Here is a 14,105-nt window from a genome sequence, read left to right as displayed (position 1 = left end):
GGGGGGGGGGAAGGAATTCAAAATATCCAATTCACCTAATGAGCATGTCTTTCGGTATTTGTGGGAGGAAGCCCATGCAGTGACTCAAGCCAGGAATCCAACTTGGGTCCCTGGCACTGTGAAGCAAGTTTGCTAACATGCTGCCCTACTTGACCCCCACCACCACCACCATACTTTTACGGTCTGAAGTTGTTGAACTCTAATTCAGAAGGCTGTAAAATGCCTATTCTGAAGAGGGACTGCAGTTCCTCCAGCTTGCATTGGGCTTGGCTGGAATACTGCAGCAGGCCAAACACCGAAATGTGCACAAGATGGTGAAAAACAAACAGAAGCGCAGTCACGCTTGTGGACTGCGTGAAGTTTCTACAAGGTTTCCCCAATGTAGAGGAGATCCTGTTGTGAGCAGTGCATCCAATAAATGAAATTGAAAGAAGTACATGTAAATTGTGGCTTCACCTGGAAGAAGCGTGGGGAAATAGGTGGAGAGAGCAGGAGAAAAACCCTTATTCGGGAAAAGGAAGGCCAGTGGAAGCCCTATGTTGGATTGGGGCATTAGAACAGATGCAGCTAAAACAGACTAGGAGGATGGCATGGAATCATTGCAGGAAGCAGAGCATGAGGAGGATTGAACTTATTGAAATTTGTTCACCCATACCCCCAGAGTGTTCTCCCTGAAACCATTGTTTTGTTTAGTCTAGATGGAAACTCATCTCTGGTACTTAGTTATATAAATGTGCATTTGGAATTTTTTATTTTTGGCCCTTCACTAATTACTTTGCCTTAAAATTTAGGCCCTTGCATTGTTCATTTATCATGGGTGAATCTCAGCTCCCCATGTCTGAGTGGTCTACTCTTCTAGGATATAGATACGGTTTTGGTGCTGTGCAGGGAAGTGAACAGCAAATCCTGTTTGATTGCTTTTGGTTACTGAAGTTGCCTTGTGCCTTCATAAGAAATCCTACGTCACAGCTTGTAATCCAGGATTAGGGTGCAAAAAAAACAACTAAATGAATTGACAAATATTGAAGCATGTATAACGAAGTGTTGAATTGTCAAATGAGCAATCAATGGCGCAGTAAGCTATCCTGGGTATAGCGTTTTTAATTTTCAGAAGAACATGCATTTATCTGAGCCAACTCCGTTGTATAACTTTTTACGGAAAGAACTCTGCTTTTAGAAAGGTGTACAATAACCAACTTGGAATTCAACAATCTTTTCTGTAGTGGTAGGAGCAAAAGGTGCTTAATAAATATTTTTCGTAACTTGTGTAATTTGTTTTATCCTGCTTCACAAGGAAATTGAGGAGGTAGGAAGCTTTTAAAACAACGGTTCAACTAACTACCTTCACCTGTATAGTTATTACAGTAAAAATGTACTTTGCAATTTCATGGCTGTTTTATTGCCTAATTTTTAGAAATTCCTATTAAAACCCTAGTTGCTGAACAGTAGCTGGTACATTGCATGAAATTAATTTTAATACCTTTCATTATAGTTTTCTTGTGTTAATTAAAGTTTGCGCAATTTGCTTCTTTCGACTTTCCTTGCTTCTGAAGCCTTTTATTCTTTAGATTTAGGTCCACAAGTGCTGCTTGCTGTTCTAGTATCTTGATCGTGAGCTTTACTGATCAGTGCCTGCTATGTTAAGTACATTAATGTCCTTGATTTCCTCTACTGTGTCCTAATTGAGATCTGATAACCCAGTGCAAAATGGGGTCAAAAAACCATTTGCCTTTTATTGCATGCATAACTGCTACTCGTGGGGCAGCATGGTAGCGCAGTGTTTAGAACAGCTGCACATGGCACCGAGGGCCTGGGCTTGATCCTGCCCCCCAGTCACTGTCCGTGTGGCGTTTGCCCATTCTCCCCTTGTCTGCATGGGTCTCAACCCCCACACCTGAAGATGTGCAGGCTAGGTTAATTGGCCATGTTAAATTGTCTCTTAATATGGAGGAAAAAAAAAGAATTGGGTGCTCAATAATTTTTTTTAAATAACTGCTATTTGTAGGACAAGCTAAAGGAGTCGCTTGTGTTCAAAAAGCTTATGCATGGTTGTGAAAAGTGTTGTGTAAATACAGGTTTTTATTTTTAGAAAAGTGAACCCTTGCTGTGGAAACAGGCAAGCTTAATTCTGGCAGATTTTCTAAATCTGATTGTGCACTAAAATAATGATAACTACTAAATCAATACCTTTCAATTACTTAGTGATTCAAGTATTATAAGACAAAAATATAGTTGCTAAATTTGTGCAAAAACAAATGCCATATAATTAGAATGTGCATTGAAATCAGTCATGTGTGCGGTTCATTTTCTCAGTTGCTTATGAAGTCCAGCTTGGGTTCCCATAGACTGAGAATGGTGGCCTGTATCTTGATGTGAAAGGAGTCACTGTAGAAATTCAATATGGGCCTGATTGTAGGAAAGTTGTTCTTTCCATCTTGAGATTTGGTAATTATTATTGAACTGGTTGGTTGTTAGGAAGTACAGAAAATGCATAAAGGACTACATATTGAATCCATCCTGGCCTCTGGATATATTGATGGGGGAGAGTTGACAACAAAGATCCCAAGACTGAAGAATTGCAAAGAAGAGGGAATAAGATTTGTGCTTTTATTAGAACCTCTGAACAGAAATGGGTGGGAATTGTAGAGAAATAAACAGCTGTTAAGCCTCGGAACAAAGTATGAGTAGATAAAAAAATATATATTTTTCATAAGTCAATTCTCTGGAGCAAAGTTGTTGCTGAAGTCCATTTTTGGAGAATATGGGGCAATTGCTCTTCCAGTTAAAAGGCAACTTTGTTAATGAAATTGTGTTGGCAACTTTGACCTCTTGCATAGATACATAGAAGATAGGAGCAGGCGGAGGCCTTTTGGCCCTTCGAGCCTGCTCCGCCATTCATCACGATCATGGCTGATCATCCAACGCAATAGCCTAATCCTGCTTTCTCCCCATAGTCTTTGATCACATTCTCCCAAGTGCTATATCCAGCTGCCTCTTGAACATATTCAAAGTTTTAGCATCAACTACTTCCTGTGGGAATGAATTCTGTGAAGAAATGTCTCCTTATCTCTGTCTGAAATGGTTTACCCTGAATCCTCAGACTCTGACCCTTGGTTCTGGACACACCCACAATTGGGAACATCTTCCCTGCATCTATCCTGTCTAGACCTGTTAGAATTGTATACGTCTCTGAAATTTCCCCATGCTTCTGAATTCCAGCAAGAACAATCCCAACCTAGTTAATCTCTTTTATATGACAGTCCTGCCATCCCTGGAATCAGTCTGGTAAACGTTCGCTGCATTTCCTCTAGCAAGAACATCCTTTCTCAGAGGAGGAGACCAAACCTGCACACAATACTCTCAAGTGTGGCCTCACCAATACCCTGTATAATTGCAGCAACATATCCTTGCTTCTATACTTAACCTCCTTGCAATGAAGGTGAACATAGCATTAGCCTTCTTTTACCATCTGCATGCTTGCCTTCAGTGAATGGTGCACAAGGACACCCAGGTCCTGCTGCACACCCCTCTCCCAATTTACAACCATTCGGGTAGTCATCTGCCTTCCTGTTTTTGCATCCAAAGTGAATAACCTCGCACTTATCCAAATTATACTGCATCTGCCATTGATTTGCCCACTCGCCCAACCTGTCCAGATCTTGCTGTAGGATACCTGTATCCTTGTCACAATTCACCCTCACCTAATTTGGTATCATCTGCAAACTGATGTTACAATTTGTTCCCTCATCCAAATCATTATGTATTGTGAATAGCTGGGGTCCCAGCACCGATCCCTGTCGCACCCCACTGGTTACTGCCTGCCAATTTGAAAAGGACCCATTAATTCCTACTCTTTGTTTCCTCTCTGCCAACCAGTTTTCTATCCACCTCCATACACTTCACCCAATCCCATATGCTTTAATTTTGCACAATAATCTCTCATGCATGACTTTTGTCAAACGCCTTCTGAAAGTCCAAATATACCACATCAACTGGCTCCCCCTTGTCGACTGTACTGGTTACTACTTCAAAGAATTCCAACAGATTTGTCGAGCATGATTTTCACTTCATAAATCCATGGCCCTTGCATAATTGGTAAATTCCCCTCCAACTCTCCAATTCGATATTCCTGAATTGGCTGCAGATACCTTTGCTTGACCCAGCAGATGGCAATACTAGGATATAGGTATGAGGTTCACTTGATAGAGGTTTGAAGTGCCTTATGGTGCCTCCTTGCAGAAGTGTTTAAGAAAACCCACCACTTTGGAAGTTTAGCATTTGCAACATTTAAACAATGAAACCATCTTTTTAAAGAATAAATCTCATCCAGACCATTGCAACTCTGAGCAGAAATGTAAATGACTGAAGCAAATCTGGATTTCAAGAACGATTAAAGAAGGATTTGCTTCAGAAGCAAAAATGATTGATACCTGCATTTTAACAAGAGGCTACCTTATTCTAGATATCCAAGCAACTAGTTTGAATAATTTCCCACTGTTCTGGAATGACCCCATCTGTTGCATTTCGATGGCTTTGAATTTTTTTTTTGTTAGGATTCTGTTTTGTGGATTCTCGCCTGATGGTGCTGGGCGCAGCATAATGTGGACATCCTAAAGCGAAGTGTGATTTTTCTCAGCCAGGCCTTTTGACTAATCTGGATGATTTTTATGTCCACTTTCAAGACATCATCTAAACCTTGTTACCAGTAGCATTCCCTTTATTTACTGTCTTGAGGGCATCTATGGGGTGTGGATACGTGTCCATTTAAGATTAAGGCTGTGATATAAGTTTCTTCAGGTGTGAACTCCATGATGCACCTCAAATCTTGGAATAGTCTTTTTTGTATTTGTGGAAAACCTGTCCTTTATCATTGAATTAAGGTGAGTGGTTTCCTATGCTTTCAGGGAATATTGAATCATTGCTTAAAAGGTGCCAAAATGCAAAGACTTGATTGTTTATTTAAAAAAACAAATGCAGGCCTGAAATTCTGAAGCAACCCATACACCACAGTTAATCGTATTTGCAATTGTTCTATTAAACTAAACAGCTTCTATGTAGAAGAATTGCAAACACCATTAACTATGGTGTATGTATAACCAAGTTCAGAGTTCTGCCTGCCAAATGCAGCCCTTCTTGCTTCAAGTGGAATAAACTATATAGTTGAAGGGAAAGTATTTGTGGTGAACAAAAAAAGACTCTTAAGCATTTTCCTGAATGTTCCCTTCAGACCCATGTTTTAGGTCCTCAAACTTTACAGCTCAGTACGACATCTGAAAGATTCATTTTTCTAAATGTTTCACTAAAGCAATCTTGTGAAAGATTGCTTAAATCTTTCCTGAGGAATTCTAGGTCATTGTCTACTCATCCAAAATATATAAGCAAAGAGTAAACACCTGGAAAATGTAAGGCCCTCTTCCAGGCAGGTTCCACTTGCCACTGATCTTATTTGGGGGTGAGAACGTGGAAGATTTTGATCATTTTCCATATCTTGGGAGCCTCCTTGATAAAAGCATGAATGGACAATGGCAGTTCTTCGACATCGGCAAAGTCATCTGCTGACTTGGCTGGAGGGAAAATGGTATTTGAGTTCAGGTAAATTAGATTGTGCCCCCTGATTTTGATACCTACATCTTTCTCTGAACGCAGATGCAAAGTGCAACCTCACTTATAGGGGCAGCATGTGGTGCAATGGTTAGCACTGCTGCCTTATTGCACTGAGGATCCTGGTTCGATCCCAGCCCCGGGTCACTGTCCGTGTGGAGTTTACACATTCTCCCGGTGTCTGTGTGGGGCTTACCCCCCCACAACCCAAAGATGTGTAGCATAGGTGAATTGGCCACACTAAATGTCCCTTAATGGGGGGAAAAAGAATTGGGTACTATAAGTTGGGCCCTGCTGTTAGTATACTTGAGCACTTTTGGATTTTCCTTTTTTACCTGCCAGTGCTTTTTCATGCCTCTTCGCTCTCCTAATGTCTTGAGTAACCCACTGCACTTATTCCTCTAGGGATTCCGATGTTTTGAGCTCCATTCCTGCCCTAAGCCTCCTTTTCTCATTGAACTCTGGATATCCCTTGACACCCAGGGTTCTCTGGACTTATTGCTCCCACCCTTCACTATCATGGGAACATGTTGGCCCTGTACTCTAATTCCTTTTTGAATGAATCCCATTGCTCTAATTTAGATTTAACTACAAGTAGCTCCTCCCAGTCAACTTTGGACAGATCCTGTCTTATTTATTAAAATTGGCCCTTCCCCAAAGAACTACATTTCCGGTCTATCTTACTTTGTCCCTTTCCATAACTCAATTCTTGAATCATGGTCACTGTTTTCAAAATGCTCCCCCACTGAAACGGCTTCCACTTTTATAGAATTTACAGTGCAGAAGGAGGCCATTCGGCCCATCGAGTCTGCACTGGCTCTTGGAAAGAGCACCCTACCCAAGCCCACACCTCCACCCTATCCCCATAACCCAGTAACCCCCACCCAACACTAAGGGCAATTTTGGACACTAAGGGCAATTTATCAAGGCCAATCCACCTAACCTGCACATCTTTGGACTGTGGGAGGAAACCGGAGCAGCCGGAGGAAACCCACGCGCACACTGGGAGGATGTGCAGACTCCGCAAAGACAGTGACCCAAGCCGGAATCGAACCTGGGACCCTGGAGCTGTGAAGCAATTCTGCTATCCACAATGCTACCGTGCTGCCTGGTTTCATTCCTGAAAACCAGATCCAGTGCCACTTCCTCCTTTGTAGGTGTATATTGACATTAAAAAGCTCTTGAAGAATTGTGTGTAAGCCTTTCACACTTTGACTATCCCAGTTAACATTGGGGTAGTCAAAATTCCTGTTTTTTTTTCTACAGTTCTTAGATTTGTCTACATATCTGAACTTCTATCTCTGACTTTTTTGGGGCCTACTAGTATATCACTATATACTATAGTATATGGTGTTATTGCCGTCTTTTAAGTTCTACAGAGAATAGACCAGATGAACATGTGCCTGGAGAGATGGTGTAGGAGGGAGGGATTTTGACTCGGGTTTTGGGACCAATTCTGGGAAGATAGGACCTGTACAAGCTGGATCATTTGCACCCCAGCACCAATATCTCCACAGGGTTTTTCCTAGTGCTGTGGGAGGATTCAAGAGTGACACGGGGCTAGGAATCTGTGGACGCGAGGGAAAAGTGGTGGGTGTGGGGGGGGGGGGGGGGGGGGGGGGGGAAAGAAACTAAGAGCAACACAAGGGAAACTAGGATAAAAATTAAAGACCAAGTGGAAGGTGGAGGAAATTGGGGCTAGCAGCAAATAGGATGATGATGATACAAAACTCGTGTGATAAAACATTGGGAAATCTGGCACTGAGCATTTGCAATAAGGTAAGAGTTTCAGTGCAAATTGGTATCCACTGGTACTATATGGTGATTACGGAGACACGGTTGCAAGGCAGGGAAGTGATATCCAATATTTAGAAAGAACAGACAGGAGGAAAGGACGTGGGGTCATGGTTAAGGATTAAATCTGTGCAATAGTGCAGGAGGATATTGGATCCTGTAAATTCAAATGTAGAATCCATCTGAGTGGAGCTAATGAGTGTCTCTTTAAGAAAGGTTTTTGTCCTAACACGCGGCTTCAGTGATGTCATTGTGTGGGTGTGGCTCTGCTGTTTTTTGGTTTTGCTTTCACATTTGGCTGTTGTGGACGTGGTGTTTTGGCCTGTCTCTCTGTTCGTTTTAAAGAGTTGTTCCAGGAACAAACCCATTGATTATAGCTGCCTGCTGTTTTGGTAACTTTTTAAAAATAAATTTAGTGTACCCAATTCATTTATTCCAATTAAGGGGCAATTTAGCAGGTTGAATTCACCTACCCCGCACATCTTTGGGTTATGGGGTTGTTTTGGTAACTTAAACCCTGCTGGTGAGATGGGGTCAGAATCTCAGGAAAAGCCAGTCTTATTCAAGTGAGAATGCAGAGTGCTGGGTCATGTCCTTGAAAAGGGGGGTTGTGGTTTATGGGATTTTGTTTTTTAATTAGAACAGTTAAGGGGGAATTCATCAAGTGTTATACATAGATTAATCTGTCTGTAATGGATAAAAATTCTTGCTCCTGTTCATATGAAGTTCTTGGAATGAAGCCTGTTGGCAATACCTGAATTACACCTCAAAGCAAAGGCTCTTGTGCTCATCCTAGCCAAATTCAACAAAGTTATAGGTCAGGTGAACTCCATAATATACTTTGGAGTTTCTAAACCCTGGCCCATAACAGAAGCAAGGAGTAGGGAAAATATTTGTGGGAGTTGTCTGTAGATGGAGGGGATGGCATTAGAAAGGAAATGCAAGGCGCATGTAAAAAAGGAGCTACAGTAATTATGGGTGATTTTAACCTACATATTGGGCAAATTAAATTATCAACAGTATGTGGCAGATGAATCCCTGTTTTTTTTAAGACTAGTGTTGAGCCAACTAGGAAAAAATCTTATAGAATTTACAGTGCAAATCTATCCTAGATTATTATGCAATGAGAAAGGGGCTAATTTGTGGGGTACTTTGGGAACAGTGACCATAACATGAGAATTCTTCAGAATGGAAAATGCAGAAATGTGATCTGAAGCTAGGGTTTGAAATCTAAATGAAGGACATGCAACGGTATGAGGCACAAGTTGAAGTTGAAGGCATGATGGTGAATAGAGAACTGCTAATATTTGAGCAAGTTGCAAGTTATCCATTCCTATCTGGTGCAAGAGGCCCAACATAGCTTACAAAATAAATTAATGACCGTATTCAATCCAAAGAGTCCCATAAAATTGCTAGAAAAAGTAGCAAGCCTGAGGATTGGGAGCATTAGCGAAGGAAGATTTAAGAGGGGAAAATAACTGAAATGTTGAGGTGAGAGGAATTGAAGGAAAGAAATTGTTGAATTAAATGCCTGAAAGCCAATAAATCCCCAAGGCCTGACCTCTTGCATCTCAGGGTACTAACTGAGGAGGTTATGGAAATGAATGTGTTGGTTGTCATCTTCCCATGTTCTGTAGATTCTGGAACAGTCCTGGCAGATTGGAGGGTGGCCAGTATAACTGTTATTCTTATTTTTATTTTTAAAGTGGGGGGGGGGGAGAAGGAAAATGGGAAAAGCATACTGTTAGCCTAACAACAGTAGTTGGGGGATTAGGACGATCTATTATAAGGATGCAAAGCAGGACACTTGGAAAATACCAACGGGATTAGACATGTTGACATTTTATGAAAGGGAAATCCACATTTGACAGATATGATGTAACTCCTAGAATATGTGTATTTGGATTGTCCCACATAAAGGTTAATGTGCAAAATTAAAGTGCATGTGATTGGAGGTAATACATTGGCATGGATTGAGAATTAGTGAACAAATAGTAGAAATAAGTGCCTCTTTTCAAAGTGGCAGGCAGTGACTAGTGGAGTCTGCAGGCATCAATGCTTGGGCCCCAGCTATTACAATTGCATCAGTGATTTGGATGAAGGAAGCAAAAGTAATATTCCCAAGTTTACCAATGCGGGAACACCAGTGGTGAGGAGGATGTTAAGAGACCTTGAAGGTGATTTAGACAGGCTGATTGGGCATTTGCAGTATAATATGGATAATTGTAAACTTATCCACTTGTGGAAAAGCCGAATGGTGATCGATTGGGAAGCATTTACAAAGGAACCTGGGGGTGTCCTTGTACACCAGTCACTGAAAGCAAACATGCAGGCACAGCAAGCATTTAGGAAGACAAATGCTATGCTGACCTTCATTGGAAGAGGACTTGGAAGTGAGGGAGCAAGGGTGTCTTAGTGCAGCTATGATTCCACACCTGGAGTAGATTGTGCACTTTGGTGTCCTTCATCTAAAGGGATATACTTGCCACAGTTAGTGCAGTGAAGGTTCACCAGACGGACTCCTGGATGACACTTGTCATATGAGAGATTTGGTCAATTGGTACTGTATTCACTGGAATTTAGGAGAGAGGATCTAATTGAAATGTATAAAATTCTGACTAGGAGGGACAGATTGAATGTGGGGGATGTTTCCTCTGGCAGGTGTCGAGAACAAGTGAGTATCTCTGGATAGGTCATTTAGGACTGATGAGAAACTTCTTCACTCCGGGTGGTGAAAATTCTGTGCCACAGAAGGCTGTGGATGCCAAATCATATATTTTAGAATAAAATAGATTTCTAGACTCTGAAAAAGTGTCAAGGGGTGTGGGGAGAGTGCTGGAGTATGGCATTGAGATATAGCATCAGCCATGGTGGTGTTGAATGGCAGAGCAGGCTAAGGGCTGAATGGCCTACACTTTCCTATATTCCTCTGTTTCAATCCTAAGGGACTGCCCAAGATGACTGCTCGGGGCATGAAAGGCACTCTAAATAATGCAGATTTGTCCTGGTGATTTCTCTCTTCCTCTCACACTCACCCCTCCATATACACTGAACTGCAGTCTCCATTGTGTTCTGTAGAGATCCATCACCTAACTATGTGGGTATTTAAACCAGTGAGCAAATATCAATCAACTTTTATCTTGTAATATTGGTTGGCATGTATAGCCATTAATTATGAATGGCTGTGCTTGCACACTGAAAAACCACTTGGTGAGGTACAGGAGTAATATGTTCCTCTGGAAATTGGTTTTAAAAACCAAATGTTTGACATAATTATGCAGAAGTACACAAATGTATGGATGCTGCACGCTGTAAGCAAGATGTCATGTATATGATGATCAAATACTACAGCTGATGGGAATAAATTTAAATCGGTGAAGAAGTATTTTGAAGGAGAGAACTCCACAGAAGAAACATGGGTGTCCAAACTCTTGCATACTTGGCTGGTTTCTAAATGGCAGTGGCTTAGAGTAGCAGGTGGAATTAATAGCTGCCTGGCAACTTTGTCCATGCTCAATTGTAAATCTTTTCTCCATTTTTGTTCAGTTCCCATTAACATTGCAGCTCCCTAATCTTATTTGACATTAGTTCTAGAATTTTAAACCACATCTTGCTCATTCTGATTTATTTCTCCTTTACTTTTATTTCCCTTCCTCATTTTTCAGTACCAGTTCCTAAATGAGGAATAAAGTTGAAGCAAAATGTCAAGATTGAGCTTTTTGCACCACATTATGCAAGCAGGCCTAGGAACTCCAGTCTCTGGTGATGGTGGGTGATGAATTGGGAAGTGAGGGAAGGATGTGGCAGAATAGTGACTAGTAGTATTAATTTTAAAATCCATCCCTGCTCAATGCACAACTTGGCTTGTAGTGCTTTAGAGTTCGTCATCTCATAGTTGAATAAGCATGCTGTTACTCAGTGCATTGTATTTGCATAATCAATTTTTGAGGTGTTCTTCCTTCTGCATGCCCTGTCTACAATAGGGTAACTTTTGATCTTCCTCAAACTAGAATATGCAATTATCTAAAATTTACTTAGCATTTTGGTTGAGCTCCCATGGAAGATGAAATTTAACTAAAGATAGAACTAACAAAGCTTGAAATTTCCACGCCCCTGTAATTATGACTATATTCGAGTTGCATTTTTTTATAACTGCAAAATACCCCCAAGGCAGCTCAAATTGGATTACATCTTGATAGAGAATGGACTAAAGATGGCTGAAAGCCTTATTGGGTGATGGTGGAGAAAGATGTAGTGAAGTCATTTTAAAAATACGTATGGGGAGTATATTTGGCCTTCTCAAACTTATTCCTTGCTTGAAGTGTGGATAAATCACCACCAGTCAGCTCTTTACCTCCTGCCTTTCCTTAAGATGGAATATTTTTGAAATTTGAACTGATTTTACAATCTGACTTCATGTGATTGAATGTTTTTGTTTGGTTGCTCATGTACTTTGCAATCTTTCTCAGCTTTCAAAGTTAATCTCTTGCCGTTACAGTTACAAAATGTGAATTGTCAGTTTAGTTTCTTCAAATAGGAATTGCCTTAATTACTGAATCAATGTAATTTGTTCTGTCTTTAAATTCATAATACATTTTACATATCTTTTTACAATTTCACATTTTAAATTGAAAGATGCCCAAGATTAGACTACTTTTGTTGAATGAATTTTGCACACCAGTTTTGTCCAATTACTTGCTGATAACTTTTTGCCGAAGGTTCTATAGTTGTATGCAAATATTCTAAATTTTGGCTGTAGAACTAATTGCCTAATTCCCACTTTTCCCCCTCCAGTGGGAGGCCAGAGTTCAACAAGGAGAGAGGGACTTTGAACAGATCTCAAAAACCATTCGCAAGGAAGTTGGCAGATTTGAGGTATGTGGAATGGTCGAGCATCTGAGTAACTTTACGGCTATCTAAATTGGCCTTTAGTCATCCTTTAATCTTTGTATCTCATTTTCAGAAAGAAAGAATAAAGGACTTCAAAACTGTTATAATTAAGTACCTTGAATCTTTAGTGCAAACGCAACAACAGGTAAGTTATGACCTTTATTTATGGCTAATTAACCAGGTATTGGAATTGTAGAAATGTCTATTGACCACTCTACAGTGAACTCACTGGCAGAATGCCCAAAGAGGAGGCCAGTGTGCTTGGCATTGTCCTTGTGTCAATTTTGAACTTCAGACAATGATCTGTAAAGTCACTTGAATTGTCAAACTATAGAACTGACTTCTGGCAATATCAGTCTGGTTTTCATAAGATGGGCACAGTTGATTTGCAATCTTGTGCACGGAGAGTGCAATTGATGTAATCAAAGCATTCAGTAATGCTCTAAACTTTCAGTTTATATAGCTGCTTTAGTATGATTCATTCCCGAGCAACCAGTGAGTGACCAACCAGGGTGAGACCCATAACATGAATTTGAGTCTTGGTGTGAATTACCTTCCTCCAAATGTATGACTCAATGCATTGGTTTTACTGACAAACTTTTTGGGTGTCCAGGTGTCTGGGAAGATGCTACATATAAATGCATGTCTTCATTGGTGGTGGGGGGGGGGGGGGGGGCGGCGCAAACGTGCCATGCAGAATCATCTTTTCAGCTTTTATAGGCCTGGATTTATAGGTATGGACATAGAGTTTGAGCTTCTCAATATGATCTAAAATATAGGTAGAATTGAAGTACCTGCACTTAAGTTTCTATAAAAGTTTTTCCAGATGTTACATTCCATTTGGAAGCTAATAATCTCTTGGAATTATTTTTCAGTTAATTAAATACTGGGAGGCATTTCTGCCTGAAGCCAAAGCGATAGCCTGAATTCCTGATGATGAAGAAATGTGGCCTGTCTCTTGTTTACAACTGGTTCCATACTAAGCACTGACTACAGAATTCCAACTTAATGACCACTATTTTAAAATTGTAATATTGTATTACAGAAGTGGTTTAATAGAAGATTCCTTTTTTTATTCTGTTGCATTGTTAACCAGCTGCATGCCTAATCCAGTCAGAATGAACTGGACTGTGGAATGAAATTCTGCAGTAGTTGCTGAATTGAACACTACTGTGCATCTTTAATAAAAAAAATTAAAATTGTGGAGAAATATATTGCCAGTGCTGGAACTGAGATTTTGCTGTGAATGATGCTTGTTTCATTCTTGAAGATCTATTACTGAATTTTCATAACTAATTGTAAATTGTGAAAGCATAAATCAGCATTCCTGTATAGAAATCATGAATTTTGTGATCTTTGTTACTATAATAAAGGGATATACTTAATGCACTGCAACAGTACTAGTGTTTAAATACACAAGTCGTCTTGAACACCACAGATCTTGTTTAATTTAGTGGAATGTCATTGGCAAGACCAGCTTTTGTTGCCCATTCGCTCATTCACCTTTTAATGTGATGGTGAGGCAGGCACTTCAACCATTGTAGTCAATGTGGTGTATGGTGCACCCACAGTTCTGTTAGGAACTTCCAGGATTTTGACCCAGTGACAAGGAGCGACTGTATAGTCCAGGTCAGGATGGTGGAGGGGAGCCTGCAGGGTGTGATGTTTGTATCCATCCGTTGCCCTTGTCCTTCCAGGTAGAGGAGGTCATGGATTTAGACTGTTGGAAAAAACCTTGACCAGTAACTTTGTTTCATCTTGTCTATATCCATACTGTCGTTTCATCTTGTGTATATCCATACTGCCTCCGTAATGGAAAA

The 14,105-nt window shown here is 40.5% G+C and overlaps 1 protein-coding gene across 2 annotated transcripts in view; it reads left to right on the top strand.

Annotated features, from left to right (window-relative positions):
- Positions 1-13,674, top strand: part of snx2 (sorting nexin 2) — a 66,995-nt gene extending 53,321 nt beyond the window's left edge. The window contains exons 13-16 of one of the 2 annotated variants that reach the window (XM_038805014.1): positions 1,295-1,306; positions 12,190-12,270; positions 12,359-12,430; positions 13,161-13,674. In XM_038805014.1, the coding sequence (XP_038660942.1) occupies positions 1,295-1,306; positions 12,190-12,270; positions 12,359-12,430; positions 13,161-13,211 (216 nt within the window). In that variant the 3' untranslated portion in view covers positions 13,212-13,674. The remainder of the gene's footprint in view (positions 1-1,294; positions 1,307-12,189; positions 12,271-12,358; positions 12,431-13,160) is intronic. The other variant, XM_038805015.1, reaches the window with a different exon arrangement.
- The last annotated feature ends 431 nt before the right edge of the window (positions 13,675-14,105 follow it).

This window comes from Scyliorhinus canicula, chromosome 8 (assembly GCF_902713615.1).
Source record: "Scyliorhinus canicula chromosome 8, sScyCan1.1, whole genome shotgun sequence".
NCBI lineage: Eukaryota > Metazoa > Chordata > Chondrichthyes > Carcharhiniformes > Scyliorhinidae > Scyliorhinus > Scyliorhinus canicula.
The sequence above is the reverse complement of the archived record's forward strand: the minus strand, read 5'-3'. Positions and strand labels throughout refer to the sequence as shown.